Genomic DNA, 26,696 nt, shown 5'->3' on the forward strand with positions numbered 1-26,696 from the left:
TTTGCACTTGGTAAAATGTATGGAAAAATGTTGAAGAACCAGCAACATGAGGTGAGCAAGAGATAGAATTGTGCAACATACTGACGGACATAAGGGACATTGGGTAAAATCTCCTGATCCCTGCATCATTAGAATTCAGACAGTTGACTGAGAATACACAATGGGGCCTGTGAAAGCCAAAACATGTGAATCCATGTGGGAATTTACTGAGAGGTTTTGGCTCTCGATGGGCAACTCCCTTCTTTCCCAATACCCTATGTGACTGTGGATAGTTCTGCTGTGCTTACCTAACATTTCCTGTATAGCTACTCCATAACTCCAAAATTGACCAGTGCCCCTCAACTAATGATCGACACCAGCCAATTATCCCCAACCACCTGACTAACCCCTCAACTAACCTCATGGGGATGATTTTGATCCGTCTCACCAAAGCTCCCAATCTGAACTGCCATCTTCTCCAATTCACCCACTTAACCATCACATTCACCTTCCTGGTCACACATTCACTGACTTTTAAACTGGACTTTCAAACTTACCATCAGCAGTTAATGCTGTAAAAATGGCCATGTCCAGTTTAAATAACTGCACAGTATCCCATCGCCCAATCATCCTTTATTTACACGTGCACAGTACATGGACTCTGACCAGCCATCTCAAAGCCAATCCCTAGAGTGACTGGAAACTGCCACTCCTGTTTATAGCTGTCACCCAGAACATCCTGAATGGAGGTGTTAAACTTGGCCAATCAGGGAATTCATACTCCACGAGATGCACTACGCACGACATCCATCATCTCAATCACTACACCAGTCTTTCCCTCGACTCTATCCATTTCAATAAAATTTCTGAGGTGGGGGGCAATGTGTATTTCTTTCAATCCACTGCTGCTGGTGGGAATATACAGACCACTGATTTTTGTTGCTATGTACATTTTCACTGTGATGTCATTCATGAACGAATGGATAATGTTTCTGCAGTGACATATCTAAATATTGACTGCATTCACAGGAAATGTATCGCTGGTCACATTTTTTTTTGAGTATCTCTTTTAAATGTGTACAAGCTAAGAAGCCCTAATACAGGAAGAAGCATTGCAAATCTTGGCCACTTTCTCATGCAGCCAGACAAAACAATCAGTTTCATCTTAGCCGAAAGTGTCTGCCAGGAAAAACATGAAGTTATAATTTACACCACTCAATTGTTCTATTTCTCATGCAGTCCCACCCAGTATTGAAGGCTTGGCAGAAGAAAAAATCAGTGAGATCATTAGCAACCCTGTCACTTTTGCATGTGATGCTACTGGCATTCCTCCACCAACATTAACTTGGCTGAAGAACGGGAGGACTTTTGGTAAGCTACTGCTACTGTTATATTGGCTTCAATATAAGAAGGTTGCTTTTGCTTCTATAAGGCAGGGTAGGTGATGCCCCCTAGTGGTATAAGTGGAAATACCAACACAGATGTCATTTTCTGAATAAAAACAATTCTTGCTTTTAGTAATCATCTTTCCCTTAGGAGAGGGTCTTAGTTAATTTCACTTAATCAAAATCATAGCATCTTCAGATTCTATTTCATTGACTCTTTTCCATTCTTTTTAAAATTATATCTACAAAGTAAATAGTAAAATGCATGTAATGATCAATTCTGAAAGTTAGTTATAATGCTGTATTAATTATTGAGGTTGCCCATAGCTGTACAGATGGCTGTTTGTTATTCAAGTGGTACAACTGAGGCTAGAGTCTTAATTTTCTCATTGGTGTCCAAAATATCGCCTTTCCTAAGTCATACTGCAACAGTGAAGAAAAAAGGTTGTTCTGCTCTTTTGCCACAGCTTTGGGTGTATTCCTATTGCCTAGCATCATAGAATCCCTGCAGTGTGGAAGTGGGGTATAGGGCCTATCAAGCCTCTGAAGAGAGCCACCTGGAACCATCCTCCTTCCCTATCTCTGTAACTCTGCATTTTCCCAAGGTTAATCCATCTACCCTGCTCATCCCTGGACACTACAGGGCAATTTTAGAATGCCCAATCCACCTAACATGCCATATCTTTGGACTGTGGGAGGCACATGCAGACACGGGGTGAATGTGCAAAGTCCACACACAGTTGCCCACGGGTGGAATTGAACCTGGGTCCGTGTTGCTATGATGCAGCAGTACTAAACACTGAGCTACCGTGCCGCATATGGCTACCAATTCTGAGCAGACATATTCCTGAGGGGTCAGTTGTATGACATGATCACTTGATACTAACTGAAGTTTGTAAATAATACACAAATTTATCTTATGAAAGTTGAATACTCTCTAAATGCCTTTTCACGGTTTTGTATAGAATAGTAAAATAATTCGACAAGGTTCCTCATGGTAGACTAGTTAGCAGAGTTAGATCACATGGAATACGGGAAGAACAAGCCATTTGCTTAGATAACTGGCTCAAAGGTAGAAGACAGAGGGTGGTGATGGAGGGTTGATTTTCAGGCTGGAAGCCTGTGACCAGTGGTGTACCAAAAGGATCGCTGCTGGATCAACTGCTTTTTGTCAATTATACAAATGATTTGGATGTGAACATAGAAGGTTTAGTAAGTATTTTTTGCAGATGACACCAAAATTAGAGGTGTAGTGGACAACAAAGAAGGTTACCTCAGATTACAACGGAATGTTGATCAATAGTATAAATAGACAAAGTCTTCAAGGTTTGTGCGAAGATTTGTAGCTCGGGTGCTCGTTGTTGTGGTTCTGTTCGCCGAGCTGAAAGTTTTTGTTGCAAACGTTTCATCCCCTGGCTAGGCGACATCATCAGTGCTCTGGAGCCTCCTGCAAAGCGCTTCTTTGATGTTTCTTCCGGTATTTATAGTGGTCTGTCCTTGCCACTTCCGGGTGTCAGTTTCACCTGTCCGCTGTAGTGATTGGTATATTGGGTCCAGATCGATGTGTTTGTTGATGGAGTTTATGGATGAATGCCATGCCTCTAGGAATTCCCTGGCTGTTCTCTGTCTGGCTTGCCCTATGATAGTAGTGTTTTCCCAGTCGAATTCATGTTGCTTGTTGTCTGTGTGTGTGGCTACTAGGGATAGCTGGTCGTGTCGTTTGCGCATTCATCCACAAATTCCATCAACAAACACATCGACCTGGACCCAATATACCAACCACTACAGCGGACAGCTGAAACTGACACCTGGAAGCGGCAAGGACAGACCACTATAAATACCGGAAGAAACATCAAAGGAGCGCTTCACAGGAGGCTCCAGAGCACTGATGATGTCACCTAGCCAGGGGACGAAACGTTTGCAACAAAAACCTCCAGCTCGGCGAACAGAACCACAACAACAGACAAAGTCTTTTCCCTGGGGTCAGGGAGTCCAGAACTAGAGGGCATAGGTTTAGGGTGAGAGGGGAAAGATATAAAAGAGACCTAAGGGGCAACTTTTTCACGCAGAGGGTGGTATGTGTATGGAATGAGCTGCCAGAGGAAGTGGTGGAGGCTAATACAATCTCAACATTTAAGAGGCATTTGGATGGGTATATGAATAGGAAGGGTTTGGAGGGATATGGGCCGGGTGCTGGCAGGTGGGACAAGATTGGGTTGGGATTTCTGGTCAGCATGGGCAGGTTGGACCGAAGGGTTTGTTTCCATGCTGTACATCTCTATGACTCTATGACTCTAAATGGGCCAATGGGCAGAGGAGTGGCAGATGGAGTTTAATTTAGATAAATGTGAGGTGCTGCACTTTGAAAGGCAAATCAGGGCAGAACTTATACACTTAATGGTAAAGTCCTGGGGAGTGTTGCTGAACAAAAGGACCTTGGAGTACAAGTTCATGTTCCCTGAAAGTAGATTCGCAGGTAGAAAAGATAGTGAAGAAGGCATTTAGTATGCTTTCCTTTATTGGTCAGTGCATTGAGTACAGGAGTTGGGTGGTCATGTTGCAGCTGTACAGAACATTGGAATATTGTGTGAAGTTTAGGTCCCCCTCCTGTCAGAAGGATGTTGTGAAACTTGAAAGGGTTCAGAAAAGATTTAGAAGGATGTTGCGGGGGCTAGAGGATTTGAGCTATAGGGAGAGGCTGAATAGGCTGGGGCTGTTTTCCCTAGAGCACCAGAGGCTGAGGGGTGACCTTATACAGGTTATAAAATCATGAGGGGCATGAATAGGGTTAATAGACAAGGTCTTTGCCATGGTATGGGGAAATCCAGAACTAGAGGGCATAGACTTCTGGTCAGAGGGGAAAGATTGAAAAGGGACCAAAGGGGCAATTTTTTCACATGAAGGGTGGTGCATGTATGGAATGAGCTGCCAGAGGAAGTGGTGGAGGCTAATACAATTACAACATTTCAAAGGCATCTGGGTGGGTATATGAATAGGAAGGCTTTAGAGGGATATGGATCAAGTGCTGGCAAATAGGACGAGATTAATTTATCTGGTCATCATGGACAATTTGGACCGAAGAGTCTGTTTCCGTGCTGCTCATCTGTGACTCTAATTGTGAAGCTGCCATATGCAGGTAAAAGGAATTCTGTGATGCAAAGCTCTGCTTCATTTTTAGATCAGTAGCAATACTGCTTTGGAGATTTATAACTGCAAATGTGTTGCTGGTCAAAGCACAGCAGGCCAGGCAGCATCTCAGGAATAGAGAATTCGACGTTTCGAGCATAATCCCTTCCTGATGAAGGGATTATGCTCGAAACGTCGAATTCTCTATTCCTGAGATGCTGCCTGGCCTGCTGTGCTTTGACCAGCAACACATTTGCAGCTGTGATCTCCAGCATCTGCAGACCTCATTTTTTACTTGGAGATTTATAACTCCTGGAGATTCTCAGACAATCCTTGTGTGGAATTTTTTTTGGAATTTTTGCATACCATATTTTGAGTAAACAAAAATAAATACTTTGGATTTTTATGGAAAAATAATAGCCAGTTAAATTGTAAATAAGATTCTAATTATATGTTTATGAAAGGCTTAAAAGCGGCTATGGATGTTCATCTTTTACTGTAGTCAGTCTCAAGAATAAAAATCATAACGTAAATATGCAATAAACAAACTGTAGAATATTCATTTTACAAATTAACCTTTTTTCCAAGAGCAATATAAATAAATAACAGACTTTATGAAAATAACCCAATAGAGAATTTGCTATTGTGATTTTTTTTTACTTCAGCAAATGCCGAGTCCTTGGAGATGCACATCCTCTCTGGAGGAAACAAACTCCAAATTGCTCGTTCACAGCTGTCAGACAGTGGAACTTACACCTGTGTGGCATCAAATGTGGAGGGAACAGCACGGAAAAACTATATCCTGACAATTCAAAGTGCGTATATACTTCATGCTTAAAGAATATCATGAGGCCATTGCAAACTTTCCCTCCAGACTGCTTTCAATCTGCAATGTATTGCACAGCAAATCAAAAAAAAAGCAGTTATACCAACTTTCTATTTAATATTAGTGCAAGTGCAGATAGACACCAGTCTAAAAGATCCACAGGTTGCAACAATCGGGCTGTGCACCACAATAAAAAATTAAAGTGAATATTGGCTGTTGCACAGGTCTGCTTGCTGTAACATTTTATATTTTATAATGCATGGCAATAATGAGGCAGTCAATGCTAGCTGATTGTAGTCCAAAAATCCAATCTTCATTACTTACAGCCTCTAAATGAATTATTTATACATGATAGTTAGAATGAAATATTAAAGTCAGTACTATTATAATCTCAGCAGATGTTATTATTGGATAAATTCAATCCCAGACCGAAAATTAACTTGGTAAATTAACATTTAATAATAAAACAGAAGTTTGTTATGCAAAAGAAATGAGGATAAAATAGAATAAAATGAGCTATTACATATAACAATTTTAAAGATTTTGAAACACATAATAAAATACAGTATTCCATCTATCCCAACAGCATCCAAAGTTCTCTTCTCTCTCGCATCCATAAGCTTAACTTCACTGTCACTTTCAGTTCTTGGTCCAGAAAGTATGATAGTGTCTTCTTTGAGTATTCACACAACAGAACTAAGACTTTTCCAGCTCCAAATAACACCTTCAGGATTCTAACAAAATGCTTCTGTTTTGAAGTATTCAAACTAAATTCCTGCACTGAGATAACCTATTTCCTAATAGTTCTCATCCATCTCCTTTCTTCAATCAAAATAGTTTTATACACCTGACTTCAACAAGAATTTCTGCGAACTGAAACCAAAACGTTTTCTAAATTATCGGGGTTTCGGCTAAGCAAAACAAAAGCAATTCCAAATCCTTCTAACTAAAAGCAGCTTAGTGTTGTTCAGTGTTTATTCTTTCCACTCATAAAACTCTTCTGACACAAACACATTGCCATTACAACTGCAGGAAGTCTCTCTCATAACAGCATTAAAAATAAGGCTTCAAAAATACTGACAAATTAGTCTTTAAATCCCCTCATAAATACAAACAAGCCCACATACCCCTAGTTCAAAATTCAAACCCTACAATGAATCATATTGAAATTTATATAAATCTTACACCTTACATCTTAGAAGTAACCATGGCATTTTCTACTGTAATATCCATCAAAAGGCGATAGATTGCTGTTGCACTTTTCCGGTTTCAGAAATCATCCTAAGTTTTATACAAAATCAAAATTCTGTGAATGCTAAAAATCTGAAATAACCACAAATACTTAGCATATCTGGGAGCATCTGTGGAAAGAAACAAATGTAATTGTTAATGTAAATGATCTGTTGTCAAAAGAAACAGTTATAAGTTGAAACTTTATTTTCATACAGTTAGCTTTAAGGAGTTATCAAGATCAGTGTATTTTAAAATTAATTTATTGAGTGTGGGCATCATGAGCTGTACCAGCATTTATTGCTCATCCTTAATTGCTGTTAAAAGTGTTGGTAAGCTGTCTAATTGAACCACTGCCTTCCACTATAAGTTGATCCACAATACTGTTCGAGAGGGAGTTCTAAAGTTTTGACTCAATGTCATTGAAAGAATGGTTTACGATCATACAGTTCTTTTTAGAGTGGCTAATTAAGAATGATGGTTATTCTGTACAATGCTGTTACAGTTCCTCCTAACATATTCGGTGCGGAGATGCCCAGCGATGTCAGTGTTCTAGTGGGTGAAAATGTCAAGCTGCTTTGCACTGCAGATGGTAATCCCAGACCTTCTATTCGCTGGCTCAAAGATGGAAAACCTCTTACTGCTGGTGATGATGAACGATTGAGGTAAATTTGGATCAGAAACATTATCTTTGTGACTTTCAAAGTTATGGGAAGGAAATAGTTTAAATCTTTCGCAGGCAACTCTTGTCTGAATGTGTAATGTAATCTCTTAATTCCCACAAGGCTTCAACTGTCTCACACAAATCAAGGATTCATGTGTTTTTTTTTATTTCTATTATTTCAGACCCCCTTCCCATTCTGAAACAACAATCCTGAAAAACGGAGGGACCTCCAAGGTCCCTCTGATTCTCTATGCTTTGTAGAATCCTACCATTTATTGTATATTCCTTTGCTTTTATTCCCTCCCTAAATGTAATACCTCATGCCCCTCATTATTGAATTCAATTTGACAAATCTGTCCACCTGAGTAGTCCACTAATATTTCTCTATAATCTGCAACTTTCCTTAATATGAATCACATGGTCAATTTCTCTCTTACTACATGTTTCTTAAACAGGCCCTTCACATTTAAGCCTAAATCACAAAAAGCAAGATACCCAATATGGAGTCCTGTGAGAACCTTTGGAAACAGTCTTCCAGTCACAAAAACCTATCATCTCTTATCTTTTGCGTCTGCTGCTGAGTCACTTTTATATTTAACTTGTCACTTTCCCTTAGTTCCCACATTTTTCTGACAAGTTGGATCATGTCAAAAACCTTCCTAAACTCCATGTAAACAATAGCAAAAGCACTGGCATCATTGCCCCCTCCTTGTTATCCGCTCAAAAAAAAATTAAATTGATTCACACAGATACGACCATCCCCTAGTAAATCTATGCTGTCTTTGTTTCATTGGTATCTTTAAATGACAATTCATACTGTCCATTAGAAACTTGCAGCAATAGTTTGCTCACTACTGAGGTTAGGCTGACTAGCCTGTACTTACTCAGTCTTTCTCCTCTGGGATTTTCAAACAACTATACAATATGATAGTTCTCCTGTCCACACATCTAGAATGATCAGAGACTCTACTGTTTCCTCCCTTGCTTCTTTTGGCATACTGAAATAAATTTAAACTCAACCTGGTGAATTATCCACTTTCCAAGATGCTAATCCCTTTAATATTTCCCCTCTCACTTTATGCCATCTAATGTTTCAATATCCTCAGCAACAGTGTCATCCTGTTCTTCACATAAATGTGAAATATTCATTCAGTGCAATGTATCTATTTTCTGCCTCCAAACAGGAATTATCTTTTTGGTCTCTGATCTTCCCTTACATGTAACACAAAACTGATGTGCAGTTCAGTCATACAAAGCACCTGTATTGTCTCAGTATGCCTGTCAATTTGGTGTCAACTTTCACTTAATTAGTGCTGTGAATTGATGGTGATTAGCAAATAATTATACAACCTAAACTCTTACGTGGGGTGACTTTCATCTGGATGCTGGAGTAGTTTTTACATACAGTGTCTAGATGTATAAGTGCTAACGCACCCATTTAATTTGAAAAAATATTTTGTTTATTTCTATTAATGTTGTATAAAGTAAAATAAGTATAGCTACTACTCCTGATTAATATTTAAAATTATGTCATAGATGTTCACATATCACTAAGGACCTGAATACATTTGCTTTTCAGTGGATTTTAGTGAAGACAGATTTCTGTAAAATTTTGTGGGCAAGAATTTCTTCTGGTTTACTTTACCATTACCTTGTTTTAAATCGAGAAACCCCAGCTAAAAGATGTAAACTGCTGGTGATGCTAATTCCTCAGGTGCTTCTACAATAGTTACTCTAGGAGAGAGCAGGAAACCCCCAAGAAATATTTGGGTATCTCTTGTTTGCCTCATTGAAACAAAAATTGAGTTTTATGTATTTGTTGTGGCTCTCAGAGTGAGTCCAGACGGTAGTGCCTTCCACATTAATGGTACAGTGACTACGGACATTGGTAAATACACTTGTGTGGCCACCAATTCTGCTGGTGAGGAAGATCGGATTTTCAATCTCAACGTTTATGGTGAGTAAAAGGTCATAGATCTGTCAATTCAAAACTTTCTTACAGCTCTATTATTTCTTGCTTTAACTGAAGAACAAACAGGACAATAACAGAGGCGAAAGGATTGCAGATATAAATGTACATACCAATATATGTATGAATAGTAGAAATAAACCTCTTGGCCTCTGGATCCTGCTTTCATTCAATAGGTCGTGGCTGAACTGAATACTTAATAATCCTGTCTACTCCTCATCAAGTTTCATCACTTGAATGTTTTGAATAGAGAGAGGCTATAGATTGCTTCTTGATAAGCAAAGCTTCTGCCTCCACGACCTTTTGAGATAGAAAGTTCTCTAGAAACTCTGAAAAGGATTTTTCCTCACCTCTGTCTTAAGTGTGTGACCCCTTATTTTTAATGATTATATCTACTTGGCTATTTGTTCATATGTTATTGAAACAAAGCAACTTAAAATCCCAAGTTCAGTGCCTTCCTGAGTTGCTATGCCGAAACTCAGTCAAGGCTGTAGTTGCAGTTAGAAAGTATTGCCATTTATATAATATCTTGTCACATTATCATGACATCCCCAAATGCTTTACGTGATGCATTACCTGTTATTTGTGAGTTAAACCAGCTGCCATTTTATATGCAGTAAGATCTTAGCTGATAATTTTGGTTGAGGGGAGCATTCTTGCCTGAACCGTGAAAAAACTCTCTGCTGTTCTTCGACTAACACAAAGGGATATGCAGACAAGATCGAACAGATGAGATTGTTTAAAGAACCATCTGAAAAGCAACATCTCAGAGTATTATAACATTTGACTGCCTAGTTTATGTGCCCAAGTCCTGTAGTGATGTTTGAATCCTCACTGTGAGGTGAGAAATCCCTAACGCAACCATATTGACATTTTACCAAGATTCTAAAGGAAATGTCTAATTACCATCTAGTGACCTCTGCTGGAAAATGTATATATTTACAGGATTGTATTTGATCACACCCCAACCCTCCTCTTGCTACAACCCCCCTAACCTCCAGGTCTCTTGATTCTGCTGTGTAGTTCAATAGGTCGTGACTGATCTGAATACTTAATAGCCCTGTCTATCCCTCATCAAGTTTCATCACTTGAATATTTGAATACAGAGACTCTACACTTGCACATGGTGAAATAGCCTGTCAAAATTCACTGACAAAACGGATCTGCGTAACTCACACCAAGAATTCTCATGAGGCACCAGAGTGCCACCAGTATCCACATGGGCTAAAGTTAGGCATATGTATAAACCTTTAGGAGAGGAGGGTCAGCAACTGGAACATATGAATGCAACATTTAAGATTAATCTGCTGTCCTTTTTGTCTTTGCATAATAATATTGATGTAACCTTAGAATATGTCATCATAAAGTATTTCATTTGATTCCTACTTCAGTTTTGTAACATTTGTATATATTAAGGATTTCAAAGTTCTGGAAAGGAGCTTTTCAGATTGCAAGAATCTTATGTCATTATTCTTTCAAATTCGCCTGCTATGCATAAAATGATGAGTCACAAATATTTGCAACTATATAATTGTTTATTATTTGTATTTTAGTTCCACCAACCATTTACAGTGATCTGAATGGGAACCAGGAAGTCACAACTATACTGGACAACTCTGTTAACATTGAGTGTATGGCTTCAGGCTCCCCTCCTCCACAACTGAACTGGTTGAAGAATGGACTACCTCTGCCCATTTCCTCTCAGATCAGACTTCTATCTGCTGGGAAAGTTTTGAGGTTAGTTTTCCAAATTTCATTTAATTAGGAAACTTGACTGAAGGGCCAAAATCTAGAAGGCATGAGATATCAATGGTGCTGAGAATAGGATATGATAAATTAAGAATTAGTGATTATTCACTCCTGAATCACACAATTGTTGTGGCTGAGCCTGAATTGTCAGTATCAATAAGAAATCTTAGAATCCAGACTGTGTGAAAACAGGGCCTTTGATCCAACAAGTCAACACTGACCTTCCGAAGAGTAACCCACATAGACCCATTCCCCTACCCTATTATCCTATATTTACCCCTGACCAATGCACTTAACCTACACATTCCTGAACACTATGGGCAATTTCACATGGTCAATTCACCTATCGTGCACATTTTTGGACTGTGGGAGGAAACCGGATCGCCCGGAGGAAACCCACGCAGACACCATAAGAAGACACCTGAAGAAGGGCTTATACCCGAAACATCGAATCTCCTGTTCCTTGGCTGCTGCCTGACCTGCTGCGCTTTTCCAGCAACACATTTTTCAGCTCTGATCTCCAGCATCTGCAGTCCTCACTTTCTCCATGCAGACACTAGGAGAACCCGGGTCCCTGGTGCTGTGAGACAGCAGTGTTAAGCACTGAGCCACCATGCCGCAGATATTTGAAGAGTAGCAAAGATCATAACCACCAAATAAGTAAGGTAACAAAAATAGTAATTGCCGGATTAAACTCAGCAGGTTTGGCAGCATCTGTAGAGAGAAAAAGATAATGTTTTGGGTCCAGTTACCCTTTTTCAGAACAAGTATGGTTAACTAGCAATGTCTTCCACTAACCTAACCCCAATCAGTTTGAATAAAATTGGATACTTCTGGACTTGTTACTTTCTTACAGAATTGTGCGAACACAAGCGTCGGATGCTGGTACATACACTTGTGTGGCCTCTAATCGAGCTGGTGTCGATAACAAACATTACAACCTAATAGTGTACGGTGAGTTCTTGAGTAAAGATTCTGCATTACTTTACAAAATGTTCACAGTGGTATGTGATAATTATTGTTATGGGCCAGACCAAATCCCCTCAAAATATGTTAAGGAGATAGTCTAGACCTTAACTTTTATCTTATTAAAAGGCAAGTGTCAGGTGCTGCTTTCCAGATGTGATTTGATTGGTCAAATTACTAGGCTTTCAGAAAAATACATTGTATTCTTACACCATAGTTAAAACACAAACAAAAAAAAATGAATTGGCATAACTTTAAATCTATCAAAATAGTTCACAAAATAATACGTATTTTAACTACTTCTCACCAACTATTCCAATACAGCTGCACCCTTGGCAAGCGAAAATTCAATAAAGCAGACTTTCCTCACTTGCTATCTCCTGTAGTTCAGGAGAAGAAACACGGTCAGAGTGAATCTAGCAGCAGAGTAAGAACAGAAGCTTTTGCGGCAGCAGAGAGAGAGAGAGAGAGAGAGAGAGCTGTATCTAGCAACTTCAACTCCAACTTCAATAACTGAACGTGAAACAAAAACCCTGGGTCTGTATGAGCCTGACTCTGCCCACTCCTGCTTCTTTGGTCGACTTTAATAAAAACATAAAGTGATTTACTCTGTTTTCCATGGAGCAGACACCTTGGCACCAGGTCTACCATACCCATCTTCAAAAGAATCAGGATAGACAAATCCTTCTTAAATCACATGTCGTCACATTAGGGAACAATATGTACTTAAAATTTTATAGCATTACAAAATAGATTGGGAGAAACGGTATTAGGCTTCCTATTAGAGGCAGTCTTTCAGTTTATAGGTGCAAATTCTTTGTATGATCCCAAGGCTGCTGGCATTTTGGACTATTTTGATGATAATGGAAGGTCTCTGTTTGCAATCAGCAGATCTGAGTATTCCCTGCCTATTCTTTACAACTATTGGAGGACTCGCAAGGAGGCGTTATTGAACCTTGGGATCATCCTTCTTTCCATCACCTAAATCTCTTGGCTATCAATGGAGAAGCAAATATGGGAATGAGTAACCTTACCCATGTATCCCTGGTTTCAACATTGATCTGCCTTTGATCTATTCCATGTTCCTGTCATTGCTGCAAAATAGTCTTAATCCTTGCTTTCAATTAAAAAATTAAGAACGTTTTTTTTAAATCACTCTCAACACTTTGAGTCATCCAATTATTTATAAACAGCGAAGATCTCTCTTCCTGCCAGAGAGCCTTTAACCTGGTTGCACTTGACACAGATCCGCTGTAGATGCCCCTTTAAGTCAGTGACCAGACTTCTTCCCAGATTATGGCCAGTGAATTCTGTGCCAGGGTATACTGTTTTCTAAGCTCCATTGGGCAAGCAGCCCAGATTCCAATATCTTCTTGGGCAGCAACCCACCAGTGGCCAACATTTGCACCATTGTTTTGTTACGAAATGCGGTAACTCCTCCGCTAATTTAAACCAGACATACAGAAAAGCTCACCTCACGCGGTAATCTGTTAAGTTTTAAGTAGCAAAGAACTATCCTAAATGTCACTATTTGAAGAAAAATTTAACAATTTTATCCTTTAAGTCCAAAAGACAACATTAGACAACAATTATTTACAACTCCTTTCTCTTAAACCTATCTTTTAACTCCCACTCTAAATACTGGTCGGATTTAAAAACCCCGATTAAGGTTTATTTTAAAAAATGCTGTTTCAAAACCAGCCAGCTGTATCGATTCTCCTTTGTAGATTTTCCTGAGTTGTCTTCAGTCTTCTGCTGCACAAATTTCATGTGGACGGGTACTTTTATGAGAGCTATTCTGCTAGCAGTCTGTTGGTGCTTGGCTGCTCTTTGCTGTTCTCCTCAACTGTTCAAAATACCCAATTTTATATACCCCAAAACATTGGACAGTCTCATTGGTTTGACATCATCAAAACATTAAAATTAAAATTCAATTGGAGTTTGGTATCTTGGGGCATAATTTAAGCTGGCCAAATTTGAATTTATTGTATACCATCGCAACACAGCTCCTGCTATTTGTTTCCCAGCCAAATGTTACATTTTTAAATTGTTCAGCAGACTCTGTGCTTTCAGTCAGTCCTTGCCAGCTTTCAGTCTCTCTCAACGATACAGTACACACCCACACCTTCATAACAGCTGTTTTATTCATCCTATTGGTGGAGGTCACATGTGTTATTCAGGCATGAAGTGACATGGTGTGGAATAGATAAATGAAGATTAAATGTGTATTGAGGGGGAATGATTCTCCAATTGTTATGAATTTGTGAATGTATATTTACAATTTTATTGTAAGAAGAAAGAGGAGAATTTGATCAAATGAGACTTTACAGCTCTTTAACTGGGCTTTCTTTGTCCCTTATAGTCCCTCCAAGGTTGGATGATGCTGGCAGCACAGAAGAGCTCACTGTAATAAAGGGAAATTCAGCTTCCCTAACCTGCATTACTGATGGAACTCCAACTCCAACACTAGCCTGGCTTAAAGAAGCATTACCTCTCAAATTAGGCCCTCATATGACAGTTAGAAATCAGGGGATGTCATTGCAGATTTCCATGACTGATGTGAAAGACACTGGAAGGTACACCTGTGTGGCAGCCAATGAAGCTGGTGAGGTGAACAAACACTTCAATTTGAAGGTGCTAGGTAAGTGAAAAGATTCCTCATCAAGGATAGAAAAATAACTAATAAATTCTCTCTATGGTCAGGTGATGGATACACATTTTCTGAGAAAGATACACAAGGTTGAAATGTGTAAGATCTTGATGCATCTTGAAAGGGTAGATGTGGAAAGGATGTTTCCTTTTATGGGAGAATCTAGAATTAGAAGTCACTGTTTAAACACGGATCGCCGTATAAAACAGAGATAAGGAAAATTTTTCATCTCAGAAGGTTCGAGTCTTTAGAACTCTCTTCCTGAAAAAATGTGGAAGCAGAGACCTTGAATATTTTTAAGGAAGAGTTGGTTAGATTCTTATTAAGAAAAGCAGTGAAAGGTTATAGGAGATGGTGAAAAATTAACAAGGTAGGCAGGAATATTATTTAAGGACCAGCCATAATATTATAGGATGACAGATCAGGCTCAGGGGGCTGAATAGCATACTCCTGCTCCCTAAAATAAAACAAAGAACTACGGAAGTTGGAGATCTTAAACAAAAACAGAAATTGCTGACGAAACTCAGCAGATCTGGCAGCATCTGTTGGAAGGAAGCAGAGTTAATGTATTGAGTCCTGTAATCTTTCATCAGCCCTGAGGAAGAGCCACAACTCGAAATGCTAACTCTGCTTTCTTCCCATCAATGCTACTAGTCCTGCCTAGTTTCACCAGCAATTTCTATTTTTACTCCTGTTCCATGTTTGGCAGTTTGAGTTTGCACCGTAAGATAGAACATAGGAGAGGAAACTTTAGAAATCTAATTTAAGACAGGAAGCAATGAAAAAATAGTGAACAGTGAGACTTGTAAAGACAAGATCAGTTGCATGCAAAATTCTATAATAAAAGGTGCAATAACACAATGCTTAGAAAATAACACAGATTTAGACTGAGTCAACATGAATTTATGAAAGAGAACTTATATTTGAAGACCTGATGGAGTTCTTGAAGGTAAATAATAGAATAGATCAGTGGAAATAAGTGGATGTGCTATTTTAGATTTCTAGAAGGTTTTCAAAAAGATTCTATACAATTACAACATGTGGGATTGGGGAGGCTACAGACACTGGTTAACAAACAGTGCAATAGGAGTAAATGTGTCATTTCAGATTTGCAGATTATGGATTGGTGGTTACTGCAAGAATCAGTGCTTTGGCCCAAGCTATTCACAATTTGTATCAACAATTTAGATATGGTGTGTAAGAATAATATTTCTAAGTCGGTAGATGACATGAACTAGGTTGAATTCAAAGCTGTGAGATTATGCAAGGATGCTTTCCAGGGATTTAGAGAAATTAAGGGCATAGGCAAAAATTTGGCAGATGGAATACAATTTGGAAAAATGTGAGGTTAACCATTTTGATTGGAAAACAGAAATATGAAACCTTTCTTAAATGCTGAGATTGGGAAGTGATGAACTTCCGGGGAACTTTGCATACTTAATCATGAGTCAAAGAAATTTAACTTGCAGACACAGAAACCATTAGGGCGACAAATGGTTTGTTAGACTTGCTTATAAGAGGATCTGAGTATAGGAGTAAAGATATCATGTTGCAGTTAGATAGAACCTTAGAGAGCCCACATCTGGAGAATTGTATACTGTATTGGTCTCCTTACCCATAGAAAGATGTACTTGCTGTGAATCGTAGAAACAAAGGTTCATACTATTCGCGGGATGGAGGTATTGTGCTGTGATTAAAATTGAGTGGGTCTTCACTGAAATTTAGAAGAATGAAAGGTATCTCATTTTAACAAGATTGACAGGGTGCACGCAGGAAGAATGTTTCCTCTGGCTGGGATTGTCTATTACCAAGGGCACAATCTCAGAAAATGGAGCTGGCCATTAACTATAAAGATGAGAAATAATTTTGTAGAGAGTGGTGACTCTTTGAAAACATCAGCCCAGTGCATTGGAGAGTCGTAGAGATGTACAGCATGGAAACAGACCCTTCGGTCCAATCTGTCCATACTGACCAGATATTCCAACCCAATCTAGTCCCACCTGCCAGCACCCTGCCCATATCCCTCAAACCCTTCCTATTCATATACCCATCCAAACGCCTCTTAAATGTTGCAATTGTACCAGCTCCACCACTTCCTCTGGCAGCTCATTCCGTACATGTACCACCCTCTGCGTGAAAAAGTTGCCCCTGAGATCTCTTTTATATCTTTCCCCTCTCACCCTAAACCTATTCCCTTTAGTTCTGGACTTCCCGACCCCATTGAATATTTACCCTATCCCTGCCCCTCATGATTTTATAAACCTTTATAAGGTCACCTCTCAGCCCCTGGCGCTCCAGGGAAAACTGCCCCAGCCTGTTCAACCTCTCCCTACAGCTCAAATCCTCCAATCCTGGCAACATCCTTGTACTTATCTCAAGAGGGTTGGAATATAAAAGCACCATTGTGCTACTGCGACTTTATAAAGCTCTGGTTAGGCCCCATTTGGAGTACTGGTCCTCACACCTCAGGAAGGACATACTGGCACTGGAACGTGTCCAGCGGAGATTCACACGGATGATCCCTGGAATGGTTGGTATAACATATGAGGAACGGCTGAGGATCCTGGGATTGTATTCATTGGAGTTTAGAAGATTAAGGGGAGACTTACTAGAAACTTACAAGATAATACATAGCTTGGAATGGGTGGACGCTAGGAAATTTTTTCCATTAGCTGAGGAGACTATGACCTGTGGACACAGCCTTAAAATTAGAGGGGGTCAATTCAGACCAGAAATGCGGAGACATTTCTTCAGCCAGAGAGTGGTGGGCCTGTGGAATTCATTGCCGCAGAGTGCAGTAGAGGCCGGGACACTAAATGTCTTCAAGGCAGAGATTGGTAGATTCTTGATGTCTCGAGGAATTAAGGGCTACGGGGAGAATACGGGTAAGTGGAGTTGAAATGCCCATCAGCCATGATTGAATGGCGGAGTGGACTCGATGGGCTGAATGGCCTTACTTCCACTCCTATGTCTTGTGGTCTTATGGTCTTATGGTCTTAAATCGTTTCTGAACCCTTTCAAGTTTCACAACACCTTTCCAATAGGAAGGAGACTAGAATTGCCTGCAATATTCCAACAGTGGCCTAACCAATGTCCTGTACTCAAAACTCTGACCAATAAAGGAAAGCATACCAAATGCCTTCTTCACTATCCTATCTACCTACGACTCCACTTTCGAGGAGCTATGAACCTGCACTCCAAGGTCTCTTTGTTCAGCAACACTCTCTAGGACCTTACCATTAAGTGTAGAAGTCCTGCTAAGATTTGTTTTCCCAAAATGCAGCACCTCGCATTTATCTGAACTAAACTCCATCTGCCACTTCTCAGCCCATTGGCCCATCTGGTCTAGATCCTGTTGTAATCTGAGGTAACCCTCTTCACTATCCACTACACCTCCAATTTTTGTGTCATCTGCAAACTTACAACTGCACCTCTTTTGCTCGCATTCAACTCATTTATGTAAATGACAAAATGTAGAGGACCCAGCACCGATCCTTGTGGCACTCCAGTGGTCACAGGCCTCCAGTATGAAAAACAACCCTCCACCACCACCCTCTGTCTTCTACCTTTAAGTCAGTTCTGTATCCAAATGGCTAGTTCTCCCTATATTCCATGAGATTTAACCTTGCTAATCAGTGTCCCATGGGAAACCTTGTCAAACACCTTACTGAAGTACATATAGTTCACATCTACCGCTTTACCCTCATCAATCTTCTTTGTTACTTCTTCAAAACACTCAGTCAAGTTTGTGAGACATGATTTACCACAAACAAAGCCATGTTGACTATCCCTAATCAGTCCTTGCCTTTCCAAATACATGTACATTCTGTCCCTCAGGATCTCCTCCAACAACTTGCCCACCACTGAGATCAGGCTCACTGGTCTATAGTTCCCTGGCTTGTCTTTACTGCCCTTCTTAAACAGTAGCACCACATTTGTCCATCTCCACCTCCAGTCCAGTCTTCTTCAAGACAATGATCAATAGATTTCTGCATATGAAAACATAAGGGATATAGGAATGTGCAGGAAGATAGTGTTGAATGTAAGATCGATCAGCCATGATGTTATTCAATGATAGTATATTGTAGTGGTTCTGTTCGCCGAGCTGGAAGTTTTGGTTGCAAACGTTTCGTCCCCTGGCTAGGAGACATCATCAGTGCTCTGGAGCCTCCTGCGAAGCGCTTCTTTGATGTTTCTTCCGGCATTTATAGTGGTCTGTCCTTGCCGCTTCCGGGTGTCAGTTTCAGCTGTCCGCTGTAGTGATTGGTATATTGGGTCCAGGTCAATGTGTCTGTTGATGGAGTTTGTGGATGAATGCCATGCCTCTAGGAATTCCCTGGCTGTTCTCTGTCTGGCTTGCCCTATGATAGTAGTGTTTTCCCAGTCGAATTCATGTTGCTTGTTGTCTGAGTGTGTGGCTACTAGGGATAGCTGGTCATGTCGTTTCGTGGCTAGTTGGTGTTCATGTATGCGGATTGTTAGCTGTCTTCCTGTTTGTCCTATATAGTGTTTTGTGCAGTCCTTGCATGGTATTTTATAAACTACATTAGTTTTGCTCATGTTGGGTATTGGCTCCTTTGTTCTAGTAAGTTGTTGTCTGAGCGTGGCTGTTGGTTTGTGTGCCGTTATGAGTCCTAGGGTCGCAGTAGTCTGGCTGTCAGTTCTGAAACGCTCCTGATGTATGGTAGTGTGGCTAGTCCTTTTGGTTGTGGCATGTCCTCGTTCCGTGGTCTATCTCTTAGGCATCTGTTGATAAAGTTGCGCGGGTATCCGTTTTTGGCGAATACCTTGTATAGGTGTTCATCTTCCTCTTTTCGCAGTTCTGGTGTACTGCAGTGTGTTGTAGCTCTTTTGAATAGTGTCCTGATGCAGCTTCGTTTGTGTGTGTTGGGGTGGTTACTTTCATAGTTTAGGACTTGGTCTGTGTGTGTTGTTTTCCTGTGTACCCTTGTGGTGAATTCTCCGTTCGGTGTTCTCTGTACTATCACGTCTAGGAATGGGAGTTGGCTATCCTTTTCTACTTCTCTCGTGAATCGGATGCCTGTGAGTGTGGCGTCATAACGGCACACAAACCAACAGCCATGCTCAGACAACAACTTACTAGAACAAAGGAGCCAATACCCAACATGAGCAAAACTAATGTAGTTTATAAAATACCATGCAAGGACTGCACAAAACACTATATAGGACAAACAGGAAGACAGCTAACAATCCGCATACATGAACACCAACTAGCCACGAAACGACATGACCAGCTATCCCTAGTAGCCACACACTCAGACAACAAGCAACATGAATTCGACTGGGAAAACACTACTATCATAGGGCAAGCCAGACAGAGAACAGCCAGGGAATTCCTAGAGGCATGGCATTCATCCACAAACTCCATCAACAGACAACATCGACCTGGACCCAATATACCAATCACTACAGTGGACAGCTGAAACTGACACCCGGAAGCGGCAAGGACAGACCACTATAAATGCCGGAAGAAACATCAAAGAAGCGCTTCGCAGGAGGCTCCAGAGCACTGATGATGTCTCCTAGCCAGGGGACGAAACGTTTGCAACCAAAACTTCCAGCTCGGCGAACAGAACCACTACAACAAGCACCCGAGCTACAAATCTTCGCACAAACTTTGAATGATAGTATATGTTTGAGGGACTGATTGGTCGTCTTCTAGTTTTGTCGTTGCAAAGATCAATCTTAATGCAGGTCCGTTATGGCAAATAATATACAATGAAAATGGTGAAATTGAAATATTGCTGAAAATGTGTTGCTGGAAAAGTGCAGCAGGTCAGGCAGCATCCAAGGCGCAGGAGATTTGACGTTTCGGGCATGAGCCCTTCTTCAGGATTCCTGAAGAAGGGGTCATGCCCGAAACATCGATTCTCTTGCTCCTTGGATGCTGCCTGACCTGCTGTGCTTTTCCAGCAACACATTTTCAGCTCTGATCTCCAGCATCTGTAGTCCTCACTTTCTCCTAGAAGATATTGAAAGTAAGCAGAACAAAAATGCTGATAACTGTTTACAGCTCCATGCAATAGAATTAGTTTATTTTCCGGTCCTATGCCCGTAATTCAACTGCTTTATCTATTTTAAGTTTGAACCCAGTCAGGTTTGGTCTCCTGGTTTTCATTCTTCAGTTCATTTAATTCAAATAACTTGGCAAGAAGAGTTAAAAATATGAAGCTAAGTTTTGTTTTTATCTTTTCATTATAGATCCCCCTCGTATAAATAACTCCAATTTCACAGAGGAAACCTCTGTAGTTGTGAACAATCCTCTTGAACTTCACTGTGTTGCCAGTGGTATCCCAACTCCCAAACTGACTTGGATTAAGGATGGAAGGCCACTGCCACATACAGATTCTGTTCATATCCTTCGTGGTGGTGAAGTGTTGAGAATATTAAATGCCCAGGTACACTAAATCATTGTTGGTTTCCAGAGAAACAGTATTTATTCAGATTATTATCTCCTTTTATTTCTACAAATAACTGGAAATTAAGATTGTGTAAATGCTCTCCATAAGGACTATTGATACTTTTACATTGTTGGCATTCATACTACCCCAGACTGAGTCAGTAAATGTGGTTTAAACTGACATCTCCACACCGTTCTATAATTATAGAGAGTGTTGTCAAAACTTTTATTTTAAGAAAGAAATAACTAGTCTGTCTGCTCTTCAGTAATATTATAAACTGAAAGATTATTGGGAGCTCTTGGATTTGTTAAAGTTTAAAATGTGAAGTTTAAATGCACAAATGCTTCCTCAAACTGGTGACATGCTTGATCAACACAATTCATATCTGTCCTTACTATTTCAAACCACTATCATTTTGTACTTTGTGTTAATGCAGTGTGATTAAAATGTTTTGACTAGATAACTCATTTAATTGTTGTATATACCTAATCACTCTACATTGCATTGTTTGACATAAGGGGGGAAAAAAAGAGAAAAAAAAGTTCAGAATATCAGAAATTCAGACCGAGAGTTCAGTATGCCCATGTGATTTTCCAACCATTGAATCTAACAGATGGAAAATCTTGTACATTTATAATGCATAACCTCTGATACTCAAGTTTCCAATGCATAAGATTTGAGTCTCAGAATGCTGAGTCATTTAATTTATTGCATAAATGTTATAATGTTACCTCACCAAATCTGATTGGAGGGTTTAAATTTTTGTAAAGAACAATAATGAAAAGATCAATTCAGACACATAAGGACTATTATACCAGAGATGTTATTTTAAGACCACTGCTACTTTGAAGCATAGCCCATGCGGCACATCTGGTGAGATAACACAGATCTGAAGGCTCGGCAAGATTCTTTCAAGAGGTTCTCTCATGTTTAAACTTGTATTTATTTCTTCAGCAAAATGAAATATTATCAATGTTTGAAGAATTTACCTCAGTCAGAATGTTACTGAGGTGATATGGGACTGTTTTCTTCAGGGGTGTTTCCATGTCATTTCAGCAATCTCCCTCCTCACTCAGTATGGGTATTGATGCAGTGTAAATATGCAAAAATCAACCATTAAAACGTGCACTTTTGTTTAACACATTTGTATACTTGGCAGGTTCAAGATACAGGTCGGTATACTTGTCTGGCTTCCAGTACAGCAGGAGACGATGACAGAGAGTATTTGGTAAGAGTACATGGTAAGTGAACAAAACACTCAGACTCAACATCAGTTTTAGGTACAATTGATGTTTGTATTTCAATTGAATTCTAAAATCCCTGAGCAGTTTAATTGTTTGTTCGTGTAGCACAGGCATTTTTGATTTAATTTTAGTGTGCATCTGCCATATATAACTCCAGTGTCGTCTTGGCATTAATGTTGGCTGCAAGTTTAGTAAAAACAAGAGGTTTCACAGCCTCCTTTACATTTCACAGCCAAGAGATGTGCTGTCGAAGCAGTTTGTTTGCACTCATGGGACAGAATTGCAGGAATGTCAAATTTCAAAAATGGCTTCAATTTATACTATACTGGAATGGCAATGTCTCAAGCAATCAGAGTCCACTTGCCACCCAATCAGTATCTTCTTCTCATGCTGTATAAATGATGTTCTCTTTGAAATTTGATAATCTAACAATTTGTCTTGATTTAAAACTTTAGTGGAAGAATGCCTATTCATAGTTATAATATGACCCTACCAAATCTAATTGAAATTATGAAATTAATTCAGATTTATCAAGATATGAAAACTATTAACAGCATATCCCTTTATGTAGTAATACTGAGGTTCTGTACGCTCAAGTGACTATTAGAAACCCTTCAAGTACAGAGAAGGATAATACTCGATTATCCGAATGTGATGGGCGGGCACTATTTTGCTCGGATAATCAATTATTTGGTTAATCGATTAAATGCCTTTCATCTGGGGCTTGGAGTTTTAAAACTCTGCTCCTCGTTCAGGAGATTGCAACAGCACACCGTGCGCGAGCCCCCGCTCCTAACACTGCCGCTGGCCAACCCCGTGCCCCAAACCCCATCCAACACCGCCCCCCATCCCCCCAACCCCATCCAACACTACCCCCAAACCCCATCCAACACCGTCCCCATCCCCCCAAACCCCATCCAACACTGCCCCCCATCCCCCCAAACCCCATCCAACACCGCCCCCCATCCCCCCAAACCACATCCAACACTGCCCCCCACCCCCAAACCCCATCCAACACCGCCCCCATCCCCCCAACCCCATCCAACACTGCCCCTGCCCCCCAAACCCATCCAACACTGCCCCCCCACCCCCAACCCCAATCCCTTCCAACACCACCTCCCTGTCCAACACTGTCACCCACCCACCCCCTTCCCTCCCATCCCCGTCCGGCACTGCCTCACCCCCTCTCCTGGGCAGCCAGACTGGGCACCAACAATAAGACTGCTGCTGCTGCTGCCTATGTAAGGGTAAGTCTCCAAATAGTGCGCGTACACGCACACACATGCACACGCACACACACAACTTTTTACTGCAACTTTTTGACAGGTTCCACCTCTGCCCTGTACAGGACAATGATGGTCAGATTATCTGGGGAAAGGGGGTTTAGGGTACATTCCTCTGTAGAACTCCAGGGAAAGTGTGGGGAGAGAGAGAGGGCAGGAGGTCAGACTTTTGGAGATGGTGCCTGTTTAATCACTGTAAACAAAAGACGCGATCACTGTTGGAAACACGTCTTTGATGTAATGTTTCTATTGGGACCTCAAGATCTCCTTCGGATAATCCGATTTTCAGATAATTGGTATTTGGATGATCGACGTTCCTCTGTAGATGCAATTTTATCATCTATTATAGCATGTAATACTGTGAAATGAGTCAAACTTATACTGTGGAGTTTATTTCTCAAATGGAATTTAATGGAGCTCACAGTCCTAGAGGGTGCTTGATAACATGAGACAGCTTTCCTGCTACAGGGTAAGTATACAGATGGAAGGGGCGTACACTGAAAGGCTATCCACTAACTGGCAGGAAGTCAAGTAACGCTTGTTAAGAAGCTATCTCAATCCAATTATACTTGGACATATCAGGATTTAATGGTGTTGTCAGAATTAAACAATAATAAGATGGATCTCCTGTGACTCCAGAAATTGGTACAGCAACCCAATGGAGGTCCCCTGGGTATTCCTTAATTACAAGCAGTAGCTGAATGAGGAATCAAACATCGGGAAGAGGAAGCCCTTTTATCCTAGCTTCTGATCACCCTCCTCTGTCCCTCACTGGCATGCTTGCAACTCCCACACAATCCACTCACCTCTCTTGAGGGCCTATTGATGCAATGGAGCAGGCATGGAGAATCAAAAGGGAGGGAAATTTCTGGTGTCTTATCTCTACAGGCGATCTCACTTAGTTAGGGAACTGCCCTTTATGATTAAGTTGCCTGTTGAGCTCTACCTACTTCTCAGTGGAACTGTGTGGTTTGTAAACTTAGATGTCTGTTGAATAGGCCAGAAAAGCCAATCATAAATATCACTAGTTTGTAAGTGACACTAATACCCCTCTAACATTTTCCAAAAATCACACAGACTCTCTTTTAAGAAATAGGGAATATTTACTGAATCCTAATGTGAATTGCTAGTTTATTTTGATTACTCATGTTTTTGTTCCAGTCCCACCAAACATTGCTGGTCAAAGTGGGCCTCAGGTCTTGGCTGTGCTGCGGAATGGACAGGTAATCCTGGAGTGCAAGTCTGATGCTGTACCACCTCCAACATTAACCTGGTTAAAAGACGGAAAGCCACTCCAGGTAAATAGTTACTTTGTGTAAATATAAGTTAATGGGTTTTCGGGAGTGTTGCAAGACCTTTAAACATTCCTTGTGGCTGGTTTAATAGATTGAAGTCTATCCTAATATTCAAAGTGACTACAAAATTGCTGCTGGCATAATAAATGAAAATTTAGGTAATTTACAATAAAAGAAAATAAATTATATTTTTGTAAGACTTTATCATATTGTTGAAATACTTAGCGCATAATGAATTATTTTTGGAATTCTGAGTAATAAAACCATTTATCTATAGAAAATGTATAGCAAACTAAGCAATCAGACTAATGACTGACTAATCTGTTTTCAAAATAGTGATGAATGAAGCCTTCAATAGCAAACTTAAATTGAACCCGTCTTGATAGTGGGTTTCTAAAGGCCTGCAACAGAATCAGCAACTTACCTCTACAACAACAATATTTTTAAATATAGCACCATTAAATGTCACAAAGTGCTTCACAGGAATGTCATGAAACAAAATGTGACATCAATACTAAGGCAGTTGGCCAAAGGTTTGATCAGGTAAATTTTAAGACAAGTTGGAAAAAAGAGTGGTAAGGAGGCAGAATGATTCAATGAAATATTTCCAGAGCTATTGGTCACCAAAAGTGGAATAATCGGTTGAATTGAATTGAATTTATTGTCACGTGTAGTGAGGCACAGTGAAAAGCTTTGTAAACTCAAGAGTTCAGAATTTGAGGTATGCATGTATCATGAAGGGTTGTAGAATCATTGAAATAAGAAGGGATGATGCAACGGAGGAATTAGAAAACAAAGATAAGAACTTTCAATTCAAAGCATTGGTTTAGCAAGAATCAATATTGATTAACAAATGCAGGTGTGATGAGTGAACAGGATTTGAAGCAAGCTGAGACACAGGCAGCAGAGTTTGCTGCTTCATGTTGTGATTAGAATTAGAATAACCAAAACATTTAGTCACCGCTGGCTCATCACAAAGCCTCTCCCTACTATTCATGAACCAACAAGCTTTTGAAGTGTCAGCTGTGACTTGATGCTTCTTTTGAATTGAATCTGTAGGCCACCCCTCGTTTACGCATCCTATCCAGTGGACGATACCTTCAGATTAATAATGTTGAGCTTGCGGATTCGGCTCAATATACTTGCGTTGCAAGCAATGTTGCGGGAAACATGACAAGGGAATTTACCTTAGCAGTGAATGGTAAGTATACATGCAAAACCTCTAGCTAAGAGAAATGATCATTATCACAGTCACTGCTTTTCAGTTATCATGACAAAAAAGAGGATATTATTGCGAAATATTGATGACTATTTGGATTTTGAAATTGCTGCCATAATCACAGAAGGATTGTTGAAGCCAAACAATAAGTAAAAGGATGACACTCAAAATTTAGCAAATTATTGGTACCTGTTAGATATTGGGGACTCAAAGGTCATTGAACAGAATTTAACAGATGGTGGGAGGGGTGTGTGGTTTCACTGGCCAACTGAAGAACTGGTAGCCTCCATTGAAGAAAACTCACTGGAATTAAATTCCTATCAGGTACTTAAGTAGCCAGTGCTAGGCTTCTCTATAATTAAAGACCCTGGTGCAAAAATTGCACTTTCTGTGAGAAATACCAGCCAATCAGAAACCTACATCTCCTATTGCCATCAGTGCCAAGTGTGTTAGCTGCTAATATTGTACCAGCTAGTGATAGCACCTTTTAGAAATGACTAGGAGACGCAGAGAGTTCCTCAAGATGATAAGCCATCAGAGAAGTCAACCCTAAAAGCCCATGAACAGCGAGAGTACTTTAATGTTTATATTGTTCTAAAAACCGCGCCCTATCCCCGTTATATTAGCATAACCAATCATGCTAAACCTACATTATATCCCCTTGACCAATCAAACTCTACCACAATTGT

General features: G+C 40.1%; 1 protein-coding gene across 1 annotated transcript in view; it reads left to right on the forward strand.

Moving 5' to 3' along the window:
• hmcn1 (hemicentin 1) overlaps positions 1–26,696 on the forward strand; it is a 610,612-nt gene that overhangs the window by 460,621 nt on the left and 123,295 nt on the right. The window contains exons 62-72 of the mRNA XM_060830300.1: positions 1,219–1,350; positions 5,156–5,305; positions 7,052–7,211; positions 9,043–9,167; positions 10,733–10,916; positions 11,785–11,882; positions 14,257–14,535; positions 20,767–20,963; positions 22,126–22,207; positions 24,655–24,791; positions 25,848–25,989. Of these exons, the coding sequence (XP_060686283.1) occupies positions 1,219–1,350; positions 5,156–5,305; positions 7,052–7,211; positions 9,043–9,167; positions 10,733–10,916; positions 11,785–11,882; positions 14,257–14,535; positions 20,767–20,963; positions 22,126–22,207; positions 24,655–24,791; positions 25,848–25,989 (1,686 nt within the window). The remainder of the gene's footprint in view (positions 1–1,218; positions 1,351–5,155; positions 5,306–7,051; positions 7,212–9,042; positions 9,168–10,732; positions 10,917–11,784; positions 11,883–14,256; positions 14,536–20,766; positions 20,964–22,125; positions 22,208–24,654; positions 24,792–25,847; positions 25,990–26,696) is intronic.

The sequence above is a fragment of the Hemiscyllium ocellatum genome, chromosome 9 (genome assembly GCF_020745735.1).
Source record: "Hemiscyllium ocellatum isolate sHemOce1 chromosome 9, sHemOce1.pat.X.cur, whole genome shotgun sequence".
NCBI lineage: Eukaryota > Metazoa > Chordata > Chondrichthyes > Orectolobiformes > Hemiscylliidae > Hemiscyllium > Hemiscyllium ocellatum.